Source organism: Mus musculus, chromosome 3, assembly GCF_000001635.26.
Source record: "Mus musculus strain C57BL/6J chromosome 3, GRCm38.p6 C57BL/6J".
Lineage (NCBI taxonomy): Eukaryota > Metazoa > Chordata > Mammalia > Rodentia > Muridae > Mus > Mus musculus.
Window position 1 is genome coordinate 131,641,612 of NC_000069.6, and position 16,048 is coordinate 131,657,659.

Consider the following 16,048-nt stretch of genomic DNA (forward strand, 5'->3'; position numbering starts at 1 on the left):
CCATGGGGGATCCTGAGTCTCTTTGTTTAGAGGTGGGTTAGTTTGGTCATGGGATCTTGCTCTCATGACCTCATCTAACTCCTGTCATCTCCCAAAAGCCCCACTCCCCACTTCTGTCTCACTGGGAATCAGGCCTTCAGTGTGAACTTGGGGGACACAAACCTTCAGTCTGTAGAACCACTCTTCACAATATGTAATATCCTTTATTTGTAACTTCATTATAACTGCTAATTACATCTTAGATATTTTATTCGATGCCTGTGGTAATATTCTAATCGGAGCAGGCACTAGATGACTTAAGAGGTGGTAATGAAAGAGACCTGGAGCTCTCTCTGGACCTAACCAGCTTTCTAAGTTGGTTCCATGTTTGACGGAAGCAGGTAAATTATAGGTGAGCAGCACGTGCTGTAACTGTAGATGCTCCGTGTTTATGGCCTAAAAGGCTTTCATGTGTTTTAAAAGACAAGGATGTCTATTTTCCCTTTGGTACCTCATCGAAGGGACAGTGTTGGTTGTTACCGTGTGTGTTGCGCCGTATCCCAGAGGCATTCAGACTTTCAGATTATAGCTTTCTAAAATGTTACCTCTGCACTAGGCAGATTCCACCTTGTGTTTCTTAAGAATAGATAGTAAATGAATCCAGGGCTGGAGAGATGGCTCAGTGGTTCTGAGCACTGGCTGCTCTTCCAGAGGGCCTGAGTTTGTTCCCATCAGCCATAGCAACCACCTGCAGCTCTGATTCTCGGGCTGCAGTGTTATCTTCAGGCCTTGGCAGGCACAGTGTGTATGTGGTGCATGCAGATGTACTCAGGTGCTCACACTGTACATTAAATACATAAATCTTAGAAGAAATGCTAATTCTAATTTAGCATTCCCAGGGGCGAGGGAAGAGGTGAGCAAGACAGGAAGATAGGGTGTGACCAGGAAAGGGCACCAGAGGTTCCCAGCAGGCTTGGGACCTGCCCTGTGACTGTGCAGTGGCAATTCTCTGAACCTAAGAGAAAAGAAGAGAGAAGGGCAGCCAGGTAGGCCTGAGAGTCATGGCTGCTCCTTTCCGTCCATTTCCTCTCTGTGACAAATAGTGCGCCCGCCATGCTGCGCAGGATGTCCCTGCTGGGAAGGATGTTGTAAAACATTAATTGATCTCAATAATTTCAGTTTCTGTTTGTCCGTTTTTCCTAGCTCTAAAGCTGAAGAATTGTGCGGTGGTTTAGCTCAGTGACACATTAGACCTAAGCGATGCTTTTTCTCACTGGTCTAGTCACCCAACATGAACTGAAGGGACAAATTCCCCTTGTGGTTTCCTGTTAGCTTTGTAAAATAGTGAAGTAACTGGCCTTTTTCTCTTTCAGCCACGAAGACTTCGAGTTTATTTCAGGAACGAGGATGCGCAAGCTGGCACGCGAAGGCCAGAAACCTCCAGAGGGCTTCATGGCCCCCAAGGCCTGGACTGTGCTGGTAGAGTACTACAAGTCCTTAGAGAAAGCCTAACTGCTGAGCTGGGCACTCTGCCTGGGACGCATGGCTGAGTAACAGAGGGGACCACGCAGCCACCGACAGCCCTTCTCTGCGGTTGTCTGACTGGACACACTTCCTGAAATCAGGCCGTTTCCCTCCGCGTGCATTGGTTTTGGTCTGTCTTTCAGTTCTGTTTCAAACTAGTGTAACACCACGCTGGCTCTAATGTATCTTTTCCACTTATTGTTAATATTCTTATAATACGATTTTAAAAATCTCGCCTTTTTATATTGTATTTATGCTTCTGTCTTACAATTTTTCCAAGCTGATTTATTAGTTATAACCAGTAATACACACATCATCTAGCTTTTCATTCTTTAAGTAAGGGGGAAAAAATCACTAAACAATAAAGTTGGCTAGACCTTGTTTGGGGAATTTTACAAATTTTATAAACTATCTGTAGCAATTAGGGTTTTTATTTTACATTAAAAATGTAAACTGCTCCCCCTCTCCCTTGCAGCCCTACGTGTTGAGGTTCTCTTGCAATCTGTGTTAAGTACTGAATGAATGCCTTGATTCAATAAAATTAATTTTTTGACTTATTTATGGTTTGTGTGCATATGCCCCCTTGGTTGTGAAAAAATTTCAATGCGAAGAATTCCTGGCAGAGGTGGATTATGAAAGCATCTTTAACTTCTGGGTCTGGTACCCAGCTCCCAGTACCTTGATGTTTGCTGAAGTTCTGTGTAGCAAGAACCTGTGCTCCATAATTACAAGTGAGAAAATTAAGAAGGGATCCCCAGTCCATCTGAAATCTCAGTTCTGCAACATACCTCTCCAATATTCTCAAACACCAAGATCGGGATGGTAAGGGAGAGTCACTGCTTTGAAAGCTGTCGCCTCCGTGGAAGTCGAGAAGGCTGCTCCTGCTTTCCCTGTTCCATCCCCATGGACGGATGTGTGCTCCTGTGCTTTGTTTGTTTTGATCATTCAGGCTGTGGTTGGGAGGCAGACTAGGACAGGGAAACTGCTGGGAGCATGAAAGGAGGAGCCCTTCACCCCGGAATCTGACTGAAGCCTCTTGCCGGCAAGAGAAGCAAGAATCCCAGCACGGGGAGAACTACTGAACCCCTGCCCCTTTCGCCTCAAACCTAGAGTTTTCTAGGAATTCCACCAGGAAACTGGTTTATTGGTAAAGGACTTGTACCAGAACCCTTGCACAAACCTACTGGCTTCTGGTTTTATCTCATTAGATTATAACACTGTCAAAGACACCTTCAGAGCCACCCTTTAATCTCACTAATCAAAGAAAAAAACTGAGGGGGGTTCAGTAGCCTTTTGAGGTGTATTTTGAGAGCCACCAAAATGGCCCCTCTGGTTTGTGCTAAGCTAATTAACAGTGGCTGTCCCTTGCGCAGCCAATACTTACACTTTGGTATATCCTGAACTCCCTTAGAGAAGTTCACACCGATGCATCCATCTCTGCCACTGTGTGTCTATGGCAGTGAGAGGGTTCAAAGGAAAACAGCATAAAAATAATGTTCAAACCCAGGCATGGTGCCATGTGCCTGTATGTGTGTCCCAGACATTTAGGAGACCGAGGCAGGTTTACAAGAGTAACAAATGAACCCAAAAAATCAAAGCAACGCCTTGTCTCAAAGAATGTCACACACAGGCTCTGAAGTATTCAGAGTACAGAGAAGTGTCTGTGTTAGCTGCTGAGTTAGTGGGTAAAGCTGGCCTCACAGTCCCTCTCCCATGTAATGAGGGATCTGAAAAGACTTCTACCACAGGAAGGTTGCTGGAGCTGCCAAACTTCAAAATAATGCTGCCAAACCCCTTTTAAAAGTTAATATTTAGGAAAAAAAAAGAGGTTTTAAAAATGTCATCCATAAACCAGCATTGGCCCTTGGGTGTTGTCCACACTTATGATCCTAGGTCTTGGAAGCAGGAAGACTGAATTTAAGGCCAACCTGGACTACATAGCAAGTTCCAGTTTGGGGTTGCCCAGAGACCATGTCTCCAGCGAAAAACAAAACTGAGGTGGAGGAGGAGGAGAGAAGAGGAGGAGAAGAAGGAAGAGGAAGTGGAGGAGGCAGAGGCAGCAGAAGGAAGAGGAGGAGGAGGAGGAGGAGGAGGAGGAGGAGGAGGAGGAGGAGGAGGAGGAGGAGGAAAAGTCTCAGCAAGTCATTGATCTTACTTAGGGATGGCAGGGTTACAGCCTGGTGTAGGGTGCCACGTTGGGTTATGTGCAAATTCCAGAAACAAGGAGTTTTACATGTAAATGGGCAAGGTGATGTAAATTGTTTCGAAATAATTGTTTTTGGTGATGGACACAGTCCAGAGTCAAAGGGCAGTTGCTGGACAAACATCTTTGTAGAAGTAGTTTTGTGCCAAGTTGAGGTTTGGCAGGCTCCTCATGAGCATTTTTGATATCAGGCTAATACGTGTGAGGACCACCCTCACAATTCCACGTCATAGTTTATCAATTCCACTTTCTTAGGGCTTAGTCGATCAGTCCAGTTTGATTCTGATTGTTTTCATAGTCACCTTTCCATTTGTGAACAAATTCTTACAGAGTTAAGAAGATGCAGCAGAAACAAGACTAACAGATGAATTGTCATCCAAAAAGTCACCTTGTAATTAGGTAGCTGTCCTGGGCCTCTGCCCACTAGAAAGATATGTGGTAAACCCATGACTCCAGACCCCATTCCCTTGTGTGTTTTAGAAAAACACAGAAGACATAAACGCAACCAATGACTTCCGTCAGCTCCGTAGACTGGCATGTGTTCCTAAAGCTGATAAATGTGGAAAGTTTATTCTTCCCCTTCCTAGTTTATAAAAAGAGACCAATCCGATCTTTAAAACATCCAGCTCTTCCAGGGGAATGTCTCCTGCCAAGTGGTTTCAGAAATCTAAGTGCCTTTTAATCTATTCATCAACTGGAGACAGGAATGGAAAAATATATATTTTTTTTAAGGAAGAAGGAAAAGAAAGTGTGATACTCTTGGCAGAAGTAAGAGCATCTTAAATCTGCCCGTTCTTCCACAGCAATAATCAAGACCACATATTTGAGTTTAATTTCCATCCAAGAGAGGATGGAAATCATACCTGTCTCTTGGAAGTCAGCCTTCAGATACTTAATCAGGAAAGATCCGGAGGTCGTGCTTCTGCAAATGGCCTATCGTTATGAGCACATATGTACCCAGGAACGGTTGGCTCCCAAGGTAAGGAGGTATTTGCCCACTGGGCCTCTCATATGTACAGCGTCCTTCTTAGCCTCCAGATCTCTTTGCACGTATTGTTGCTAGATGCCATTCCTGACTCCACATGGTCTTGTTCCAAAACTAATTATCTTTGTCTTGCAAAGGCCGCTCTGCCCACCCAACTCTTTAATTATTTCCCTGGACTGAAGTGAAATCTAACTTCCCTAAAACTACGTATTTGTGGACTGTAGTTCTCTTACCTTCCTGTTCTGCCTCCCCAGATCCTCAAGGAAAACAGCAGTAGGGTTTAGGACCTGGCACTGATAAGCAGTTGGAGTCAGAATGTGGGCTTATAGGTCATAGCTGGGATACTGAGGGCTGGAGAGCAGAGCGGGCCAGAGTGAAATCTTGGCATCAGTCTCTCTGAGCTGGATCCCCATTCCTTTCATGCATGTCAAGGAATGGGAGTCAGAGCACTTGTTTCTCCAGAATGTTTGTTTCTTTCATGTAAAAGAAGTCCTAGAAAGGCCTCCTTCTGCATCTGTTGGTTGTCATGAATCTCTGCTCAAAATGACCTGTGTAACAGCATTGTATGTTGGGGTGGCATACTCTTGTTCTCCACACTGATTTAGGCTATGTGCTCCTTTTGAAAGTAAAGAAAACAACTTGAAGTAGGATCTGGAGAGAGCCTGGACCATTAGATTGACTGAGATACATTGAAATTGAGCAACAGTGTTTAAAACCAAGCAGTAAGGAAACTATAAAATGGAATATAATTTAGTACAGGAAGGAAAAACCAAAATGGGCCAGCAAGAATAGTTCTCTAGAGTGTGGTTCTCAACTATTCTAACACTGAGCCCCTTTAATATAGTTTCTCATGCTGTGGTGACCCCCATCCATAAAACTATTTTATTGCTACTTCGTAACTGTAATCTGCTACTGTTATGAATCATAATGCAAATATCTGATATGTAACTCCTGTGAAAAGGCCTTTCATATTGCAAAGGGTTTCGGACCCACAATTGAGAACCCCCGCTCTAGAGTCAAGTGACTAAAGTGACCTAGCCTGCTGCCTGGCTTTGCAGAAGTACAGTAGCTCCATCACATTCCTTCGTACACATCATGTCTCTAACAGCAGTGTTGAGTAGTTCAGAGAAAGACCTCATGTCTCATCAGCTGGGACTACTTGATATCTTGCCCTTGACAAAAAGTCTGCTGACTTCTTTTCTGACCCAAGAATTACATCCATAGCATGGGATCCCCATATCAGATCCCCACCCCCAGCCCCGCCAGCCTGTAAAAGAAAGGGGCAGACTCGGAGAACACGTGGTTATTAGTTTGTAGATAACCAAACACCTTTTTGTTCCTTTCTCCAACTTACTGAGGAGCTGGGGAGTAGAGGGAGATGTCAAAGGAGAAGAGATCAGAACCTTCCTACAGGTTTGTCCTCGAAAAGTCATGCACAGGTGTCTCTGTTCTGTCACTGGGCACCAGTGACAGTGAGGCTGTCCGACAGGTCCGTTAAGGATAGGACAGATGAAATGCTGCCACTCGGGTCCATGGGAGCTCTTCATGCAGGCAACCAGAGCGTTTAAAGCATGGTGCTGCTACAGCAATTCCTGAAATGGGAACTAAAAGCTTGTAAGGATGTAGTTTTAAAACATAGTATGAGGAATAAAAATAAATACAATTTTTACCAGACAATGATCCTAGCAGGAGGCTTCCCCCCCCCCTTCTACATTTGTAATATCTGTCTAGGAAAGTATTGATTTACACGAGTTAATGACTATCAGAAGCACCAAGTGTGTGGAGCTGATAGTTGAGAACAGTCACTTCTGGATTTCATGACGTCCGCATCTTCATTTGAATCCTGTGTGCTATATTAACATTTTCCTTACCTTTTGTTCCTTTGAAAACATGAGGACAGTGGACTCCAAATGCTAATCTCTCGGGGAAATTACAAGATACCATCTACGAGGTATATTGTGGGTGGGAGAGGCTCAAAGTATTTTATATTTTTGACTTTGGAAGAAGAGGGAAAGGGATGCTGTTGGCTTTACTCATATTTCTATAGATTAAAAGTATGATGCTTAAAGTTTACATAATTTTCTTCTCCTACTGACAGAAATAACCAAAAGACAACAGAGAGCTTTGGTAACGAGCACACCATAAAGACAGACTTGAAAACTCAAGTGAAATTCTTTTTTCTTTGAGGTGTATGTTTGTCTTCCTGTGTTCATGTGCACCATGTGCGTGCAGTGCCCTCAGAGGCCAGAGGGAGGCATCAAATCCCCTGGAATCGGAATCAGAGATAGTTGTGAGTCTCTACATGGTGCTGAGAACCAAACCCTAGACTTCTCAAGAGCAGCAGGTACTCCCAAGTACTTAACGCTCTACCTCCCGAAAACTCAATTCTGAATGGTTACAATTACATTAAAATACTTAATTTTTTTTTTTTTTTAGAAAATGGCTCAGAGTGCTCATTCCTATTATGGTAAAACTGAAGGAGATCCAGAGATGGTGTGGTCAATCCAGGAATGTCTGTTTATAGCAGAGTTTGAGTAATATGTCACACTTTGAAACAGTGTGTACTTAACCTGTTCTAGATTGTCCCAGAACCTTGGACATAGTAGGTATTGGATTATTCTTGCTTCTGCCCCTTTGGGGGTTGTCTTAGTCAGGGTTACTATTGCTTTAATTGCTTTCATAAAACACCACGATCAAAAACAAGTTTGGGGGCCAGGGGGATGGAAGGGTTTATTTGGCTTATATAAACATCATAGTCCATTGACGAAGGAAGTCAGAGCAGGAACCTGGAGGCCCGAGCTGATGCAGATACCATCCAGGAGTGTTGCTTACTGGCTTGTTCTCCATGACTTGTTCAGCCTGTATTGTATTGTAACTTTTTTTTTTCCGGAAGAGGTCACATTCTTAGGTTCCAAGGAAGAGATTCCAGTCAATGAACTCCAGGATATTAGAAGGGATAGGATCTTTTTGTAGAAATATCTAAGTGTGTAGAGTCACAAGTGGATAACAGTGGGTCATGTTGGGAATTCTGCCTGAGCCCTTATCATGCCTTGAGGCTCAGTAGCTCAAAGGCTGTGGATTGTTCTTTCCTAGGGTTTAAACGGGGATCCATCCCATAATCAGCCTCTAAACGCTGACACCATTGCACACACTAGCATGATTTTGCTGAAAGGACCCTGATATAGCTGTCTCTTGTGAGGCTATGCCGGGGCCTAGCAAACACAGAAGTGGATGCTTACAGTCAGCTATTGGATGGATCACAGGGCCCTCAATGGAGGAGCTAGAGAAAGTACCCAAGGAGCTAAAGGGATCTGCAACCCTATAGGTGGAACAACATTATGAACTAACCAATACCCCCCGGTGCTCGTGTCTCTAGCTGTATATGTATCAGAAGATGGCCTAGTTGGCCATCAGTGGAAAGAGAGGCCCAATGGTCTTGCAAACTTTATATGCCTCAGTACAGGGGAATGTCAGGGCCAAGAAGTGAGAGTGGGTGGGGAGGGAAGTTGGGGGGGGGGAGGGTATGGGGGGACTTTTGGAATAGCATTGGAAATGTAAATGAAGAAAATACCTAATTAAAAAAAAACTCTTTGGCTCAAAAAAAAAAAAAGTCTTACCTTCCTGTCTTGCTTGCAGTCCTTGAACAGCGAAACAAAATAAATATTCTTCCTCTATAATCAGGATAGATACTGCTAATGTACCCATCTCCATCCTAGTGGTCTGGCAGAGAAACTGCTATTTCCTGACTTTAGGTCATATCTTACTACATAGGTCTTCCTGGGAATTAGTTCTGTGGTGGAATGCAAGGTCCTGGGTCCAAGACTTCCTGAGAACAGCAAACGCACAAAAACAAGAAAATCATCCCAGGTCTTGGCTCCATCACTGGCTGTAGAGGACATGTGATGAAGGGAATGTTCATGTGGGACCTTATGACAAGACTGAAGAGCTGCTGATGTCCCCACATGTTCCCAGCCATTGTCACACACATGACTGCAACCTAACTCCAAGGAAGGCGATTTCCCTCAGTTCTCAAGAGGTGTTACAGGGATCAAGGAGTGTTCACTCATTCTTTATCATAACATTTAAACAGTTTCTTGATTTTTTTTGAAAATATTTAAGATGTAAGGGTTCATAGAAGAAATGATAAAATATGTAAATGTAGAAATCAGGACGACATGAAGATGGTAGTCAGAGATATCTTGTGCTTTAGCCTGTGAACTTAAAGTTATTTTTAGTACCATCCAATGGAACTGTGTTTCTTAGTCTGACAGCTCAGAATTCATGACACAAATCAATTTTTCTATGCTTGAGCCAAACCAGGCACTGAAATGGGAATTCTTGTTCAGTCTTGTGCATATCACTTACCTTTGTCACTCTCATAGTGGCTTTCCCAAGCACAATAGCCCCGACTATGACTGTCATGCCAGCCATTGTCACAGTCCTTGGGTCCTCAAGACACACAGAAAACAATCTGAAAGGACTCTCCAACCAAAGCATTGCCAAGGGACTTTGCTTTTTAGTGGAAACAGTGTCCTTGACTGCTAAGGTGGAGTGGGTCAGAGTAGGAAGCTTAAACATCTGCAAGACCTTGAATTAGATGTCCTAATTCCTCAAGAAGCAATAACCAAATGTGTTCTTAGAAGGTCTCTTCACTTCTCAATTGTCTTGCTCAGTTGATGAGAGATTCAGGGTTTGGTGAGGTCAAATATCTGGAAGCAGTTCACTCACAGTTTCTGGTACATCAGATGGAGTTCACAAATATTCACTGGATTCTCTGGTAGTTGTCCTATGTCTCCTAGTTGGATCCCGTGGCTCCCTCTCAGTGGTGAGAGAAGTTGTTCTGGGCTATGGATACGTAAGGAACACTGCTTGAAGGACAGCAGCCTGATCTCTCATCTCCGTGCTGTGACACTGAGCATGTGGAATTCTAGGTATATTTGTAACACTAAATAACACCAACTTTAAGCCAGCCTTTGAGTCTTACAGAGATAAAGATTGTGGGTGGGAGACTTATTGTCATAATCCGTGGAATCTATTTTGGGATAAGGGGTTGGAAGGGAAAGATAAGTCTAAAGCATGACAGATGATCTGGCCCGGAGTGGTACTAGGAACTCCTTGGCAAAGAGCACATCAGGGCTTTGGGACTCTTCTTTGTTCTCTCAGATCCACTAGCCAAGGAAGATCTGAGCGAGAAAGGTTGGTCTTGTGCCTGGAACTGTATCATCAGCTTTTTATCCTATATTTCTGGTTTCATCCATCTGAGTCCAGACTATACATGAGGAGAACGTAGTATCACAGAGAGCCGTCAGCCTCATCTTCAGTCAGCGTGGAAGGCCACCAGCATTTACCCAGTGGTCTTGAGGAGCTCTTGATAAGACATCTACTCTCCGAGGAAGTAGAAGGAGAGAGTAAGGTCTACCATCTTGGAAAAGTTCATGGAGGTCAGCCAAGATGGGCCTTTCTATGCTTTTTATCATAGGGGGTGTAGGGAAGTTTGGGAGGGGAAGTGTTTTCTTTGGCTACTCCCTGTATTCTGAAGCGGTGTTTTTCTAGCCTCCCATACTCAATTCTAGTCTTCTAGAAAACACTAGATTTCTGCCAGAATGTCAAACCTGGGGTATGTGAGTAAGCTGCTTACATTTCATGCCCCCCTCAAATTATTAAAAACCCAACCCATTCATATATTTGCATGCATATTTATGTGTGCATTTTCCTATGGATTGTAAAAGATTCTTAAATGTGTCTATATTGCCCCTGCCCCCACTCTTGACATGCTGGAAATCACTGGATAGAATGGCTCAGCCTGGCTATATTGGACCGCACCATTGCGTGTCCATACTGTATTATTTAGAAGAAGGTAACAACTATTATTTGGAGCTGATCTTATTTACATAACTCTGCACAGGTGAATGGTATAATCCAATGAGTTTTGGAAATCGGAATTGTCAAGAAGGCTTCGGATACTGATCCTTCATCATTGTGATCACGTGACTTGGGCCCAATTCCTTAAGCACTGCATCTCCGTTTCTTCAGTCTCTCCAAGAGTTCTACCTTCTGTAGCTCACAGGATGCTTGAAAGAAATGCCCACCCAGCCTTTATTTCCTATGTCAATAAATCTTTTAATATCTCAATTTCTTGATTAGCATACAAGATAACAAACTCTACACTGAACTATAAGCAGACTTTGGTAAGTCACAGTTTTATGTAAAAATTCTGCTAAAACCACACAGCTGTGCACTGTAAATTTTCAGTTAGAAACTTCTAAGTTTGGAAAAGTAGAGATGTCAGTTAAAATAAGAAGAAATCAGTTACTATCTCACTACAAATGCTCTTTTAATATCTGATGCATGCTTCCATGTCTCTTTAGTTTTGACTGTGTGAACATACTTTATTTTAGCCATTTCCTTATTGTTGGGTTTTAGGTTATATGCATTTTCAAAATACTAGTGATTTGCCATAGATCATTAGAGATAAGTCTTTTGTTTCTGAGATAGCATCTTTCACTGTAGCCTGTCATTGAACTCATGACAAACCTCTTGCTTCCACATCCTAAGTGTCAGAATTACAAGCATAAGCAGCGATGGTAGCTGGGGATAAATCTTTTTCAAGAATATAAAATACCTGTAAGATAGATTCCTAAAAGTAGAATTAGTATGGCAGAGAGAGCATTAGCCCGTCTTTTTTTTTTTTAAACCCACATAAAATTGGTTGTGCAAATTATTTCTAGCTTTCACATCACGCAGTCAGATTTCTACACAAGTAGAAAATTACACATAGCCACAAGTGTAGCTTATTTCTTTTTCATTTATTTTTTGAATAGCAAAGTAAAGCCTAGTTTACTTATATTGCCATTGCTGGAGCCATGCCCTCACACCCACGCTGGTCAGTCGTCCCCTGTCTCCCACCCCCTTCCTTGATGAGGAAACCACAGTATTGCTTTTATTTATAGTTTTATCATTGAAGTATACACCCCCAATACTAGCTCAGTTTCTTTTGCTTGTAAAACTTTATATAAGTGCAGTTGCATGGCATGTGTACTTTGGTCTGACTTTTAATGTTTGTTTTTATGTCTGTGAGATTCATTGATGTTTGATGTAGCTGGCAAGCCTTTGGTGGCTCCAAATGTGGGTGACATTATACCCTGGGTCCACTCTCATCTCAGTGTTATGCCTAAAGGGGTTGTTATATTTAGGAGCTCGTAAAACAGCCCAGCTTTCATTCGGACATCATTAATCTGAATGCGTAAGGGAAAAGCAAGTATGTTCTGTATGTGGGTTTCGGTTTTTATGTGGAGTGTGTGATAGGGAAAGTAACTAACATACAACATATGGAAGATCGTCTCTGTGTTTGTTTTATTATTTTATTTTATTGCTTGAAACAGGGCTTTCCTGGAAAATACTATATAGACCAGGCTGGCCTCAAACTCACAGAGACCTGCCTGCCTCTGCCTTCCAAGTGCTGGAATTAAAGAGGAGTGTCACTACACTTGGTTTACATGTTCTTTACTTTGAAGACCAAAGGTCGTGTGTGTGTGTGTGTGTGTGTGTGTATTTGCTTATATATCTATGAAAACTTTTTCCTTATAGAAAGAAAAAGGGAGACATATTACTCAGAGTAGATTGCCTCAGACTCACCCTAATGCAACTCATGCTGGTACATTTAGGTACCTGGATATGGGAAAGGCCATAGAGGATGTGACTCTGCTGTGACTCTAAGCCTGTGTAGTCATTCTGCTTCCCTGCTGTGATGAGAGATACGGTTCTTGCTCAATTCATTAGGATATAACTGCATATATAATTAAAAAGCCTTCATTTACTAAGTACTGTGAATGTGAAACAAATGCCTTCCTTAGTTTTCGAATGGCTTAGACAGATATACCTTTATGAATTGGTTTATTTAGAAATAGACTGACCTTTTTTCATGCCCCAGGGCCTTTTCTCTCATTCTCTTTTGACTCTGAAGGGTGATTCTTGCTGTTTGTGGGCTTCTTCAGCAGCATCAAAGTCTAAATTAGAAGTGCTACCAAAAGAGGGTAGTAATTTTCTGCCCACATTTATGGTGACCTGGCCAATAGGCCTTTCCTCCGAATATTTCATTCTATTCAAAATGCTACCTTAGCACAAGTTAATGTCTGTCCACTTTGGACAGCAAAGGACAGGGAGGTGTGACTCTCTGCTCATTAGAGTATTTAAACAAGGACTGCACTGCCAGCACAAGGCCAGGAGGAGATCAGAATCATGGCCAAATTCCCAATTCCTGCCAGCCCACAGCTGTGCCAGCACTTGTTACAGCAACCTCTGGCGTCCTTGGGATTATGGGCAATGTGACAATCGCTTCCTTTCCCATTGAACCAACACAGTGTCTGCTGGCTCAAAAAGAAAAAGGAAAAGGAGAAATCTGCTTTTTGACTGTTGTGATTCTCATGAAGCTAAGTACCAGGATTGAAAAATAAAACATTAAAACCTGCTGATTTCTAGAAACTCGTTTTTCCCCCCCTCTCAGACTAGGCAATTCCCAGGAGATCCTTAAGATTCTTAAATAAATTTCACAAAACCTCAACATCCATCATCCATTTCTGAACTTTATGATTCTGTGCAAAGTGCAACTGGGGGATGATTCTCTATGTCCTACCTCAGAAAGCATGATGGAGACACGTTCCACAGACCACTGTACTAGGCGATTTTAACCTTATATAAACACCATAGAGCGAACTCACAGAAACTAAGATGGTTACGGTGTAACTAGGTGATCTAACTGTACCTGTCCTAGCCACTGGGGTTTAAGAAAGGAAAATTTCAATATTGAGAGAAAGGCATTTCGAGGTATCTTCTGGTGAACTCTGAGGGCAAAGACAGTTAAGTCACCTTTGCAACTTTAGCATTGGATCCTATGTCCTACATATTTTGAAATTTAATTAAAGGAGATTGCATCCTCTAGAAGGAGAGGAAGTTACCAGGAAATGGTATTGGGGGATGGACCCTCCGTCCATTTTATTTACCATAGACTGGGTTACTTCCCAGCCTATGTGTGCCTCTTTGAAACGTGAATATCTCTAAGAATGTGAAATGCTATGTACTGGGGAAGAATTAATGGGTAGGGTGGAGTTGTAGAAGTTGATTAACATTGTAGAATTACATTTTTCCCCCATAAGTATTCTGGGTCATGAGTTATCTCATGCTTTGCTTCTGTCTCATGTACTGATAGCTCTGGAGGTTAGGATAAGACACAAGCTGGTCATTTGCTGATTGGTTAACAGTATGACATGCCTGCCAGGTCAACTATAGGATGGGCTAATACCTGCTTCTGAGACTGAGTGGGGCCATGATTTTCCTTTTTCTAAATATCTTTTGAATTCTCCATGCCAGCCACTCAGGATAGTCTATAAGGTGAGTCTCTAAGGCCACTTTACTCAGGGATCAGCTATCCCTCAAAAGCAGCAGTTCAGTGAAGATGCTACAGTGCCTGCCACTTAGCAAGTGCCAGTGCTACACAGCCAAACACAGTCAGTGATTCTTGTGTATCTTCCAACCCTGCTCCCCTGCCCCCAGTGGCCCAGTGATTTCTGGTTCCTACATTCTTTTGTTCCGTTTCCCCTGGGAAACTTCTTTGATTCATACCGTGTTTTGCAAAGATTCTTGGGCTGGTACTTTTCTCGATTTAAACCTAGTGATTTTGGAAGAGAAGAGGAAGATTCATCCCTAAGGTCTGCACAACAGGGAACTGTATGAAGACCCATGCTGTGGAGTCAACATCTTAAAGGACGCAAAAGCACCTTTGTGTCCCCCCCATCCCTATCCCCATTCTGGAGGTTATAGCGAGATCCCTAGCTGCAGATATCTGCTTTCATGACTAGCACAGTCCATGCCTCAGTGAAACGCTTCCCATGTGGCTCCTCTTCTCTCCTCTAACAAAAAAAAAACCTCTGTCTGTAGCCCACGTGGCTGTCCTGCTGCCAACAGCAGAGGTGAAAACCAGGTCAGTATGCCAGAGGAATTCCAATGGTCAGAGAACTTAGGTAAGATGAAACAAACCTATCAAACCCTTTCTTTTAGGGGATGGAAGGATGTTAACAGTCTCCTGGGTCGGGAATCATTTCCTGCTAGTTCTGAAAACCCGTTTTCTCTTGAGCTATTTGTGACCACAGCAGAACGTCGCCAACAGGCTCTTCGTGACCGCCGAGGACGGCTTTCCATTCTCAGCACTTCAATTACGGTTCCTCTCACATTTTCTGCACACAGGGCTAAATGTGGCATTGTTGAAGGGTGACAACAAACCTCTGATATTGGCAGCTAGATGGGCTTTGTACATTAGAGTTACAAATAGTCGGGCTTCTATAAATATACTGTATAAGACATATTTGTGTTTACTTAATTTTTATGCATTTATTTTTTAGATGGCAACTTACCTTGATGTCTAAGCTGGTCTTGGGCTTGTGAGCGCAGGAGGTTTGGTTTCCTACCTCATACATCTCAGTAGCTTTGGATTATTGATACACGCCATTCATTGCACCCAGTTATAGCCATATTTTAAAAAGTATTCAATTAGATTTTTTTTTACTTATGTGATTTTTGTTTGATAATTTTAAGTTGTTATTCTGATATTAAATAATGCTTTTATTTTGTCTTTTGATTTCCATACAATTTTGGTATTAGAAAAAGCAATAGCTTTAAAAAATATATATAGCTTTAAGTAAAGTTTCCAACTTTACATCCCAAGAAAATAACTACATTTTATTTATTTATTTATTTATTTTTATTTATTTATTTATTTATTTATTTGGCTTTTTAAGACAGGGTGTCTCTGTATAGCCTTAGCTGTCTTGGCCTCTGTACTCTGTAGACCAGGCTGGACTCAAACTCCCAGATATCTGCCTGCCTCTCCTACCACCACTAGACTACATTTGAATTTTTAGTTTTCAGATCATGATTGTCAGTGGGTCTCAACTTTCATAAAAGATCTTTAGTCTAGCAATACAGTGATTATACCAATTTCACCGATCCATGAATAGAATATTCAGATGTGAGGAATGATAATTCGATCTAGGCCTTTAAAAATATCTCACCAGCTTTTGGGTGTGATTAAAAATCATACTTTTCTTCAGTCTCTTCATGTTATTGCTACAGAAGTGTTTGCCATTTAATGACCGTGTTGCAGCTTGGCCTTCAAGTACACAGTAGCTGACCTAGAGGTATCCAGGGACCATAGGAGACCTCACAGAGCAACGCTGGAGTAAAGGAAGTGTGCTCTGCAGCTGTGAGCAGCAAGACAGAAACTTTCTGGAGTCATGGTCTGAGCAGAAGAACCTTTTCCAGATCTCATGATGAAGAAATCTATCTTCTTTGTGCTGGATAATTTT

General features: G+C 42.4%; 1 protein-coding gene across 6 annotated transcripts in view; it reads left to right on the top strand.

Moving 5' to 3' along the window:
* Papss1 (3'-phosphoadenosine 5'-phosphosulfate synthase 1) overlaps nucleotides 1-2,060 on the top strand; it is a 78,908-nt gene extending 76,848 nt beyond the window's left edge. For all 6 annotated transcript variants that reach the window (XM_030252605.1, NM_001289479.1, NM_001289478.1 and 3 more), the window contains one exon: nucleotides 1,353-2,060. In XM_030252605.1, coding sequence (XP_030108465.1) covers nucleotides 1,353-1,491 — 139 coding nt within the window. In that variant the 3' untranslated portion in view covers nucleotides 1,492-2,060. The remainder of the gene's footprint in view (nucleotides 1-1,352) is intronic.
* Nucleotides 2,061-16,048: the final 13,988 nt, after the last annotated feature.